Source organism: Halyomorpha halys, unplaced genomic scaffold (genome assembly GCF_000696795.3).
Source record: "Halyomorpha halys isolate HHAL.00 unplaced genomic scaffold, Hhal_1.1 Scaffold299.1, whole genome shotgun sequence".
NCBI classification, from domain to species: Eukaryota; Metazoa; Arthropoda; class Insecta; order Hemiptera; family Pentatomidae; genus Halyomorpha; species Halyomorpha halys.
The window spans coordinates 762,290-775,444 of record NW_027107963.1 but is presented as its reverse complement, the minus strand read 5'-3'; the positions used below and the strand labels follow the sequence as shown (position 1 = coordinate 775,444).

Sequence of the window (13,155 nt, the reverse complement as noted above, 5' to 3'; positions counted from 1 at the left end):
GATGAATTCCAGTAGCCGGAGCCATTTACATATATGAATACGTCGATGGGGAGCCGGAGCTGGAAGGGAGATATGATTTAATTAATCGATAAGGGGCCTCCCCGTCACTGTTATGGCTCCTACATAAATCTACAGTCCTGGTCGTAATCTTTTTTTAAATCGACCGCTCTACCATCGTCCGGTTAATAAACCCATTAGTAATTATATAGAACAATTAGTTCTTAGACCGGCCGGTTAGGGCGTAATGTCTCTTCTACCGAGTCCATAAATAAATCTTAAAAAAATAAATAAAAAATCTACATACGAGGAGGTGGAGATACATTCACCGCAAAGAGCTGACTTATAGTCAGTTTCTTTCCCGTCATATACTCAAATACATTACAAGAGATACTGAAAAATCAGGTAAGAATTAAAAAAAAAAGAAGGTAAAGATTCAGAGTAAAGAGCAGTTTGAAAGAACAAGAGCTAACACTACCTAGTCTCAGATAGCTGAGTCAGTAGCAGAGATTGGTAGGTGAATCGAGAATCGGATTGAAGAGTCGGTTCTTCTAAAAAAGTCGTGATTCAAAGGATCAAAACTAGTGGGCAGGGCCACAATCCATCAGGTTGTTACGTTTCAGCAAGGAAAAGGCGAATGATACCCAAATTTTAGAAAATTATGTATAATTTGGAGTTCTTTATTGGCTATTACAATCAGTATTTGCTTAAAAATATATTTATTTTTATATATTTTAATAAAAAATAAGTGTCCATTTCGTTTAAGGAAAGAATAAAGTACTCAGTTAATATAGTTGAAAGAAGAAACTGGGTGTTTTGTTTATGGTAAAAAATTAACGTTAAGTTAAATAATTTTTTTTTTAATTAATCGATTCAATCTCAATGTGACCTGAAACCAATTATCAAATAGTTAGAATGTTTTTATTTTTACATTTTTGTTTGAAAATTTAATAATAAGAATTTTTAAAATTCATTTCTGTAAATTTAAGAGAAAACTGAATTCCATGCTTTCGTTAAAATTTTAGGTATTAAAGATGAATTTTTACATATTTTTAATTTTTAAAACACCAGAAATTAGCACCTGCTTATTCATTATTATAATTTTTATGACTTTGGCCACTTTTCGGACTAGTCCTTGAAAATTTCAGCTGCTGTAAAAGAAACTAGTTTTTATCTTATAATCCTGCAGCTGCTGTTCTGCAGATTTAAATTACGAACCGTAAATTAAGGGTAGTTGATTGTCCTTTGTTTTTCATGAGTTAGATGTTTAGTTTTTGTAACATGCGTTCTAATATTTGATTTTGATTTTTTTTTTTACTAATTATTATTTTATCTTCAACTAAATTTGAGTATAAAACATTTTAAAACAGAGGTCGAACAGAATTTCTAGATGGAATAAAAATTTTTCTTTGGAACTTCTGCAAATATATGAGCAGATAATAAACTAGATGAGACTGATTTTATCATGGAGAAATTCCTTTGTATTTTATGACGATTTTTCTGTAGTAATAAATATAATCGAATCTGTCAGCACTATGGCACTTATTTTCCCCCTAAATGATTTTGTATCATATGAACTATTCGACTCCTTCCAGTTGATATTGAAGCAAGCTGAGATATGGCCCGAAGGAAGAGAGAATAGCTATGTCCTCAGCGGCGAAGACACTATAGACTAGACGATACCGTCGAAGGGGATGAAGCTATTGGGAGGCTCGGGGATTGATGCAGGACGCAGGGCAAGACAGGACAATACGGTCCTAACTCTACCCCTCCCCTTCAATAAATATTTATATACGCTCACAAGCGGTCAGCTTCCTTCATTAATAAAAGATCCGACCTCCCTGCCTCTGCTTCTACCTCCATGAATCTCTTATATCCAGTAGTATATCGATTCTCTTGCAAATCGGAACCTTACCAACAGCTATGCAAATATTAATATAGCCATCAACTTCTAACTGTAGTTCTAGATAAATAAATGTATTTACAAATTGGAGAAGAAAATTAATTTATTTTCAAAATTATTAATTAGCCCCTCCCTCCCCTACAAGTTGAAAAAATTATTTTTTTCTTGAAAACTTCTGTTTTGGTTCATATGAAAGCAACAGCTATTTTTTTCATTATGTTCCTAAATGAAAAAGTAAAAGTTTTATATCAAAATAACTATACCTTGATCAGATTGAAATTGCGATTGTTGTATAGAATTGACTTGTAACATAGAAAATTGATTGATTACACTGACAAAAATCCGAAAACTTAAATGTTTTACATAACTAATGTATTACTTTTTTAAAACATAGTAGTGATAAATGAAAAATATTACAATATTAAATAATTTAAATTTAATGAATCTCTAAAATAACAAAAGTAGCTTATAATAAAATTAAAATTTTCTAAATTTCCTACTAATAAGCATTTACGAATTAAAAATAAATCTAAAATCAATATATATGTAAGTTAAATTTCTAGTCAATATTTTAAAATTACTTCATTTTATTTTTTATTAAAAAAAAAATTATAATAAATTCATGTCCAATGTTTTTTAAATTTTGCTTCCCTGCCCGTTATATTGCGGATACTCAGGCTAGAGCTGACAAAAAACTGCCAAAACCATACGGTACCAGATAATCGAGTCCAGAAAAAATTCAATCCAAGAAAGGTAGAGGGCCATTATCTGTCAACGTTGACCACGTTGCTGGAGTTGGTGTTTTTTCAAGATGTGACTCGAGCCAGACGGTACGGGCGTGATCTATGGTTGTCCGAGACACCGCAGCTAATGCTCTGTTTTCGGTAACCGAGTAATCCTCCCGTAACTCATATTTTTATCACTTAAAAGAAGTGTTTTTGTAGTACTGGATTCCGGGACTGAGACAATGGTTAGATATACTTACAGGACTGCTTTTCTCCATGTTTTGTTGATTATCCTCTCCCGATTGTTCATCAAGGATGGCGAAACCTAACCGTAAAGGAAGTGGAGTAGCATACAGAGCAGCCGCTAGCCCTGGATGGCGTCCCAATTCTTCCGACGGGATGGAGGACATTGACAATGGCAAGGGTCGCGCAGGGGGAGCTCTTCGGCCCACTTTTACCCCCATTGTAGTCAGCTGATTGAACCACGTAGTTCGGGGTATCTCTCCTCCCCCCGCTCTCCTCCTCTTCTCCGATGTTCCGAGAAAGTAATTTCTTAATCCGATTCCCACAATGATCGCTGAGCCAATATAAAGAACCAAGAAGAATCGAGTCGGTGTAAACCGTAAAACATTTCAATGGCCGTCAAATTCTTAATCAGAGAGAATCGGTCAAGTTATAGCGAGTGACGTTCCAAAATGGCGTCAAGGTAAGAGGAAAATTTCCCCTCCCAAAATAACCACTAAGAAAAAAAATACTTCTAAATTCAAAATACTAGTATTAACATAACTGTGCTAAACTTTCATTCATCAAGAAGGGGGGAAATTAATCAAGGCTGGCCCTATGAAAATCGGTTATAATATAAAATTTAACCTTTGATTTTTTAAGGATGAAATAGGATTCAATTTCTGATAAAGTGATAAAAATCGTCCATTAACGAACATTCCTTCCTTCTTTTAATTAGGTACGTTCCAGAGTTCTCTGCCATTCTCAGGATATTTTGGTTTTTTAATCTCATATCTGTTGTAACATTCATTTGACCACTCCTGCTTCACGTGGATTCCCATATATTACAAGCAAAAACCAAATATTTTTTTGTCTATATATTAAAATTGTCTTTTTATATTTTAGACTAATCAATGTGACAAGTTCATAGAGAATGAAATCAATTATGATAAATCAATGAAAAAATTAATTACCTTTTTTGTGTCGACATTAGATTTTAAAAATTTCGCGATAGGGATAATGGATTACTTACAATAAATATTAAATATAATGTGATAATAAATTTAGGATTCTTATTTCTTCTTATTATTATTTAGTTTTTATTTTTACTGAAAGAAAATATAGGCTTATGTTCAGAATTGAATAAGAAAGTTTCTTTTAATACGTTGATAAATGTCCATCAAATGATATAAAAATAATAATAGAACTAGAAAATGGTAAAAAAGACGGAATGTTGTTCGAATGTAAAGGTAAATATTGAAGTAATAAAAAGGGGTTTTTCGTCCTTAAATAAATAAAATCAACCTAATCTGTATTTAAACTTTCACCAGTAGTGTACTTAGGGATGTTGAAGCAAATAAACTATAATTAAATTATAATAATCTGTTAAAGAAAATGCGTTATCCGATATAACCTTACTCGAAAGTTTAGTCAATTTTATGACGGATACTAATAAAAATCATCATTACAGATTCATAAAAAAATAATAAATTTGTAATACGCTAACTGTACAGATAAATGCATGTTAGAGTAACAAAAAAGAAATAATGGCTACAGTAAGTAAATGGTATGGAATTCTCCTATCGATTCCCTGAGGCAGAAAATCTAATTCATTCCTAGAGAATTGGCATTTTCCCATTATCTTTTTCATACGTGGTCTATATTAGATCTTTAATAGACTTTTTACAATTTTACCTGTCATAACAACGGTCAATGAAGTGAGGCCAAGTTATAAAAGCGATCCAATTACAAAGTATTAATGGAAAACTGAGGTATTCAAAACCTTATAGGAATCTAAACAAAAAAGTCTCACTTTAATGTCAGATGTTCAAGTTATCAATAAAAATAAATAAAAAATCAGATGAGTGCATTTGTTTAAATAATAACATCTGTGATTTTGTAATGATTACAATATATTAATTAAGTTGCCTTTTCATTGATTTTTATTTCTTGCCTAATGATATGATAAAAACAAAATAATGCTTAATTCATATATTCCGACGTTTCAGGAATGATATATTTTATTCCGCAGTATCTAAAAGGAGCATTTCTAATTGTTCTAAAGACCAAATTCAGTTCAATTAAAACGAAAAACAAATGTTTACAAACCTCACTGGATGATTTAGAACTATAATAAATTACGTTAATGAAGTTTGGTCAATGAATTAATATAAAGATCAAAGTAAGAGAGAAAGAGAATGAGAGAATGAGGTCAGTGTTACATATGTATTTTTATATAATTTGATTTATATTTCATATTTTGTGTATATAAATTTTCTTTCTGTTAAATACAGAACGGGTACATAATTTTATTCTAGATATTTAGAATAAAATTATTAAAAGCATTTAACACTGAGGTCCTCTTCACCTATCCCTTCATTAAAATTTGATAAAAAAATAAATAGTAAGTATTGTATTTCACGTGATTGAAACCAGGAATTACGTGAATTTGAGGATTTATCTATACAATAAAAATGGGGACTCAAATAAAATTTATATATTTGAATAACCTTTATTAAAGTAGTAAGGATGTTATTACTCCAACACTTCATGATACAGAAATATTATAACTCGATTCAACAATCAATCTCAAAAATAAGTTCCAATTTTTATTCTAGTATATTAAGTTATTTCTAGATATGGGATTATAAAGATCAAGGTTTCTGATCTTCATAATCTAATTTAAATTCATTTACTGATCATTAGTGCAATTTAGTGTCATACAATAATACTTGGGCAATATTTTAGCCATGTGAGAAAATTTTAATTAAATTAAGTTGGCTATATTTATGTTGATAGTATTAGCTATTAACCAATTTAACTTATACATATTATAACATTATATATATATTCGATAATGATTTTTTTTTCAGTTATCGATTGATCGAAAGGAGGAAAAGTCGAAGTGAAGCAATGAAGCGATGATTATAAAGAAATGGTTGACTAACAGTACAACCTGTACGTGCCTGTCCCAAATAGCATGTCCACCGGCTTTAATAGATATGTGCCCGATGTTTTTCAGGAAAAGAGGAGAAAATGCGGGGAAAACTAGAAGTTTTTGTCGCCCTTAGAATCACTTTTCCAACTTCACATCCTCCGGCCAGTCCTTCCTCGAGTGCTTTCAATTCAGTTGTCAAACATATTTCTTGGCTTTTAATCGATGGAAGATGACAAATGCGGTTTTAATTTGGTAAGCTCTATTACGAATTAATTTGTTATATTTAAATAGAAAATAAAAAGATAAAGTATTGTAACATCAATGATTTTTTTTAAGATTCCCGCTTGCAGTTGTGACCTATTGTTTAACCCAAGTATTTATACATTAGATTAAGGATGGCCGTTAGTAAAAAAAAATTTTTTTTGTCTTTTTCAAGTAATTAAATACAAGTATTATATGAATTCAAGGATTTATTTATCGGATAAATATGAAAAACCATATTGAATTTACAAATTATATTTACAGTTAAATTCCAAAGTAAAGTCCAAAGGACATTTCTAGGACCATAACTTACTTTTCATTATGCATATGTATGGAAATTTCAACTGTTCTAATAAATTTATATATTTACTAAAATGTAGTCATCATTTTTTAATTTAGAAAGCAATAGAATTCAAAGCTTTTATAACTCAATCTAACAATAAAGTTAGAATTATTTAAAAAATAAAAATTATAAAAGTATTTATTTTTTAACATTGAGTTATTTATATATCTAGAAATATATTATATTTTTAATTTTATTCCAAATTAATTTGCCGTTTTTTTTTTAATTTGAAAATGTATCTTCAATGTACTAAAATTTAAGAAAGCATCTATGCTTCAGTATAAAAAAAAAGTTTTTTATTTAGTATTGGACGTATTCAAAAGATAGTACTGTAGAAGAGGGTGGGAAGATTTCTAAGCTACAGATTAATTCTAGACTAAGGAATGTACTATGTCTGGAATAAAAAATAAAAAACAATTTTTTTAAGTATTGCCAACATCAAAGCAGTGATATATTTTTGGCATACTGTTACATTTTATTGGATGGGCTTTGATATATATAATTAGAGGTGCCTTTCCAACCCGCCTGGCCCCAAAATCCCAGAATTAGGCTCTGGCTTATCTTAACAGTAAAACGTATACTAATAATAAGTTGAGCAGTGTTTGAAAAATAAATTTAATTAAATCGAGTTACATTAAAATAGTAGCTTAAAATGGATATCGTCGTTAAACATATAGATAGAATAAATGCTATCAAATTATTATTCGAATAATTCTGTATATGTAATAAGATATCATTTATGGTTATTTCTGCGTATTATAAATATAAAATGAAACTCAAACACTTGCACTATCTTGGTTATAGGAGCTCATATTCTCAAACCGCAGTAAATTCCTGTAAAGGGTAGATATCATTAACAGGTGTTCTGCAAGGACCTACGCTGTTATATATCGTAGCAGCGAGCGGGCGGATAGCCATAGAGAACAGGGGCCTGAAGTAATGCGACTACCAGACGGAAGGGAGCAGCAGTAGCATCCTATAAATCTAGCAGGCAGCGGCGTCGTTGCGACAATGAAATAATGCGGTTGGAGATATGCGGGCAGCCGCTGGTGTTGATTATAACTTATCTCTCCACAACAGTAGCCCCCCTAGCGGCTTTACTTCTTACCTAATGTCCGCTTTTATCGTCTCCTTCGGGGATGTATCATTTGTTCCTCGGCTTCTATATTGCGAAGTATGACTCTATATAATAGGGTAGGCGGAGTGAAGTTTTGAAGTAAGGAATTAAAATGGAATGTGACTGGATGAGCTTTATAAAATTGAAGTTGTTCAAAATATATAAAATCCAAACATGTTTAAAAATAATTTATATAATGACAGACAAATAATTATTATTGACAGCATTTTGGAACGAAAAAATAATCCTTAAGTACATATTATTTCGAATCTGAAGTTACCCTTACCACTAATAATGCAAAATAAATATTTGTACCATCCACCTTTTATTTCAAAATGACAGTTGATTAGAGGTTTCCTACGCCTATAGCTGGATCACTTATGAAAATAGAGGAGAAATATAAAGTATTTTATATGCGTTTGTGTATATATGCATAGCGGGTAATTATGCATTAATTAATTATTTTCTTTTCTTTTTGTACTTATTTTTTTGTATAAAAAATTGTGTGTGTGTATATACACACATAGTTTAATTTCTTATTGAGACAGGATTGGTTATCAATTATAATAAAAATATCCATAACATTAATGACATTGTTACCTGAGAAACTATAAATAAGATAAGATAATTAATAATTCAGAATGTTCTGGAAAATATTTTTTAATGATTAAAATGTAACTGAAATTGTTAATTAATTGATCCTTGAGAATGATAGGATTGACCGAAACGTAGGAGTTATGAGGTAACAAACAGGTTGAGACTATATGGATATTTTTTATTATAAGTTATTTTTATTTTGTAGTTTAATTTTACTTATAGGTTTTTTTATTCGGAACGGATCTTGTTCTAGATTATGATTTATTTTAAATTATATTCTTTTGTATTCTATTTTGGCAATGGCTCTTAAAAATAAAATATAACTAGTATGTATAATATATTTATTATCTCTCTTTAATTTTGGATGGGTGGGGCAAATATGTACCAATATATGTCACTTCTAAGTAAAATATAAAACATAATGTGAACTTATTAATTAAAAAAAAATATTCTTTTTTAATTCAATTTTTTTTTGTATAATATAAAAATTGAGAAAAACATTTATTTATTTTTTTTTTTACCAACATGTTTAATTTTTTCTCGTATTTACTCCCAAGAAAATTCTTTGAATATTGTATGAACTAAAGGCCATTTACATATTGGCCGCAATTGTCTGGGGTAAAGTATTTCAAGGGAATTTAAAAAAAAAAAAAAAAAAAAAAAGAAAAAGAAAACAATTAAAGCAATTCAAACTTAATTGCCAATCTCTTGTCAATACATAATCCACATTAGATCCTCTAAATTGTGGGGGAAAAAAGGGGAGGTATAATTAAAATTACTGTCCTGCAAATGTGGGATGAAAATTACCTGTCGCATTTTTGGGACGCTATTACCCCAATTCACTCTACCGTATACTTTCATTTTATTTTTTAAACCATAAATACATTTTGAAACTAAACTTCTATCATTGTTTTGAAAAAGATTTTGTACAGCGAAGAAATTAAAAAAAAAAAATTGTATTTGATAAAACCAATATATCTTTTTTAAATGTTTTACCACGAAAAATGTACAAATTTCTTTACTAATTTTCAAAATAAGACGCCTTCTCAAATATTTATTTGAATTTAAATATTTTCAAATTTTATTGCAAGATTGACTGACCACTATATTATGTACTAAATTATCATGCGCACCAATATCAAGCATGTACTCTCATTTAACTTATATTAGTTATTAGTTATTATTTTTCATTGAATAATTAATATTAGCTTAGAACCGATTTAATTAATTCAAATCGAGTATTATAATTTTTTTTAATACCTTCCAGAATCGTGTCCATTGTCCTCCTGTAAAGTGAGTTCCTCAGGTAGTGGACTGCCGGCATGAAAAATACTTCTTCTGGCCTCTCTGGAAGATAGTAAACTACCAGTTCTGAATTCGCTGGGATGTTTTTGACTGCTTCGTAAATAGGTTCGCCTGTAAACAGAAAATTAATAATAACATCAACAAACATAATTGTAATAAATAGAAAACAGATATTTTTTATTGAAAAAAAAAAATCGATGGTTGAAAAACTCTGAAAAGAAATTAAGTAGCTGGATGGACAGGTATAAAGTAGTTTTCCAAAATTAATAAACTTTATTTTCGGTTTTCAGATCTAGTTCGAAATTTTAATTTTATTTTTGGTTAATAATTTGTTCTTAATAAGATGAAGAATAAGACACTTCAACGCGTTTAAAAATTTTCTCATCAGTTTTAAAAAAATATAATTTCTCCAGTATTCGCAAAATATTGTATTATATAAAAAATGATAGTAATGCAAAATGAACACCAGTAAAATTCTCAAGTCAGAAAATATTCGGCGGGATCCGCGCAATTCAATTGAACCCAAACTGAAAAAAAAGTGAATTAATAATGTATGAGATACCAACTGTATTTTTTATCCGATCCAAGGTAAGATAATTAAAAATAGATTACTCAGTTTATGTTACGTAATTGTTTAATAACTAGGGAAATACGCAGTGACGATGCAAAATTTTATTTATCAAATTCCCCAATGTGGTTCAAGATGTGTAACCTTCAGGATCGTCAAATCATATGTATTATGGCTAACTCATTGCGGAAATTTCCGTGAATACATGATATATGACTAGTTTTAACATGTATTGGAAAAAATCACGTATTATGTTAAGAATGTTATTGTATATACAGGGTATTTAGTATACACACAATCATATAACAAATACGAATGAAGGTTACAAATCCTATTAAGGTGTCAACATCATACATAAATTTTCGATATGGATATAAGTTTTTTCTTTGGTTATAGTTTGGAGAACAAATTTTGAAATTTTAGTTTACCATCCAATTTAGTTTCTGATAGCTTCTATGTTATATGAAACATAGTCTTAAGTCGATTTTTATTTATTATTCTAATGTTGTGTTGAGGTTAGTAGAGAATCCATTTTGTATACAACGCTTAAGCGACTTTACCAGTTAATTAATAATTAATAGCTAGCTACTGATTTATTTGAGGAATGGAAATAACTTCAAATAATGTCAAATGTATCATATTGTATACTTTAACATTTTGAAAATATAATGAACCTCGCAATCCAAATTGACGGTTTCTCCATGAGTCTCGGCCGATTTCCGAGATACTTCACACGTAAGAACTATTCCTACCTTTAGTTCCGATCATCACACCTTGATGCCCTGTCGGGAATGACACGGGTATCGATTGTTTGTAAAAGTCGACCAAGATGAGCGGTTGATTCCTGCGGTTAGGACCCGGCCATTATCCGAGAGGACTAGAAAGCCGGGGACCGAGGACGGGCAGATGATGGCTCCTGGGACGGGCAAGAATCCACCGTAAAATCGGGCAGAGTCGCCCAACCCCCATCCCGGCTCACGCTGAATATTCACGCTGCCCGCATCTTTCTAGGCCATAAACAAAATTTGCTCCTTACAAAAAATAAAAGTTGTTTTTCATTTTATTTTTTGGGGAGGTACTCTAGAGAATAATAGAATAAGTTAAAACGTTAAATGTTCATTCTAAAATTATTCAATTCTGAAATAAAATTTGTTTCGTATGCAGATTTCATTAACGGTTGCACGGAAGAGAAAAATGTAGAACGTAATTTGCTTGTAATATGGCATTTCCCAGACTTCTGCCTGTAGATTCTGCTCCAAAGTGATTTCCAAAACTACTACTTTTTAATTTAGATAATTGTACCTCCACCAAGTCTGGGTAGCCTATAAGAACCTGCCGAGTCAAGAGACTTTCGGAATTGATTTCTACTTTTTCAAACATTTGTGTAAAGTATAGTTGCAATAGTTACTCTGAACTGTGTATTTTAGGCAGCTATATTTTTTTAGTGTGCGCCTATTGTCCTCAATCAGAATCATAGCAACAGTATTTTTCCAAAATATATAATAATATAAAACCCAACTACAAAAATCAATTGCTTAGTAATATTTAAATATTATTTTTTATATGAATTCAGATATGTATTTATTCAGTTATTTGAAATATTATTTTTAATTGTACAATATGAATAATAGCAGAATAAATTTCAATTAAATTGCAAATCGTGAAATAATGGTATTGTTTTGTGTTCAGTCAAAAAAATAAATGCATTATTAGAAAATAATATATAGCATATATTCTTCTATATCATTTGTCAAAATATTTTATTTTTAGAAAAAAATGTAATGTTCTGTTTTTTAATTATGGGTAATTATTACCCTCACCATAAAATTCTACAACCCAACTATGATTCTTTTGATCAATAAAGAATTATGATTCTTTGGGACCCAAAAACTAAAGAATGGGCTTCAATATAGTTAAACAATTTGATTAAAGAGTTTACTCAGACCATAAATTTATGTAACCCAATAGGAGAGCTATAGTCACTTAAAAATAAAATGATGTTTAATATTAAGCTAAAAGAAATTAACTCGGATAGTTGATAATAAAAAGGAACGAATAAGCAAATACTGTTACTCAGCGCGTTACAGAATTTAATGGTGAACGATATCAGAGCTCATAGTTTAGCAGAGCAATGCGTGCGACCTGCAGCAGTATAGCAGCTCGACCTGGGATGGTATTTGATTTCACTGTTATTCCCGAATTTATGCCTTGGGAATATCTGTTAGATCTAGGAAGCAGTGGACTCCTGGTCACATCAGCCATTAGCATAATGGCCTATTCCGAGGACGGCGTAGTTTAGTTAGCACTCGCTATCTCCGTTGGTTGTCCTTATTCTCGAATAGAAAAGTCCTAAGTTTGTAATCCAGGTTGTAGTTGGTTGTTTTAGACTCTACAATTTATACTATTCTTTGCAACAATATCAGCTATGTGAGTTCTTTTCACTCTTTTGGCTGATTTTCGCGGAGAGCTGAAGTGATTTCGAAGAAAATAGTGTCATAAGGACACTTTTCATAGGAAAGTCATAAGGCTTTTCATAGAAATTAAAGCAGTCCAAGGTAAAATCTCAAAAAATTGTTGTTTTGAGATATGCATCCAATCTTAGCAATAAGGGTAATATCTATACAATGAAATATATGTCATAAAATATAAGTAGAAACAATATTTCGAGACATTGCGGTGTTGAACTGTACAGATCTTTCCCTTATTACTAAGATTACGCATATCTCAAAATAACCATTTTTTGAGATGTTACACTGTTGAAGTGAGACAGCGAAATATTCTAATTTAAATCTCCCTTGACACTAGACAATATTATTAAGACTTTTTTAGTTGTTATTCATGATAACTATCGTGGAATGTGTCTTGATTCCTTGAGTCTTGCAGTTAAAACAACAGGATTCCTTCTTTATTGGCTTGAACTGAATTTTGTCTTTTTGAACTTTAAATAAGTATAAGAACATTTTCGTCCAGATACAAAAAAAAAATATTCTACTCATTTTTTACTAAAATCAACAACACTATCCAAATTATAGTCTCAAAACATTTATTTCATTCACATGTCCAACGTTTCTTCCAATTCGGCCATCTTCAGGGACAATCTTAATTTACTCAGAGACATATCACTTAACCCTTTTAAAAACTCCATACAGGCCATTCTGCCCAGGTCAAAATATTTACAT

At 30.4% G+C, this 13,155-nt stretch overlaps 1 protein-coding gene across 1 annotated transcript in view; it reads right to left on the bottom strand.

The window, feature by feature from the left end:
- The window catches only part of LOC106680938 (zinc finger protein 391), a 204,513-nt gene that overhangs the window by 89,429 nt on the left and 101,929 nt on the right, over nucleotides 1–13,155 (bottom strand). The window contains exon 3 of the mRNA XM_014420980.2: nucleotides 9,364–9,519. Coding sequence (XP_014276466.1) covers nucleotides 9,364–9,519 — 156 coding nt within the window. The remainder of the gene's footprint in view (nucleotides 1–9,363; nucleotides 9,520–13,155) is intronic.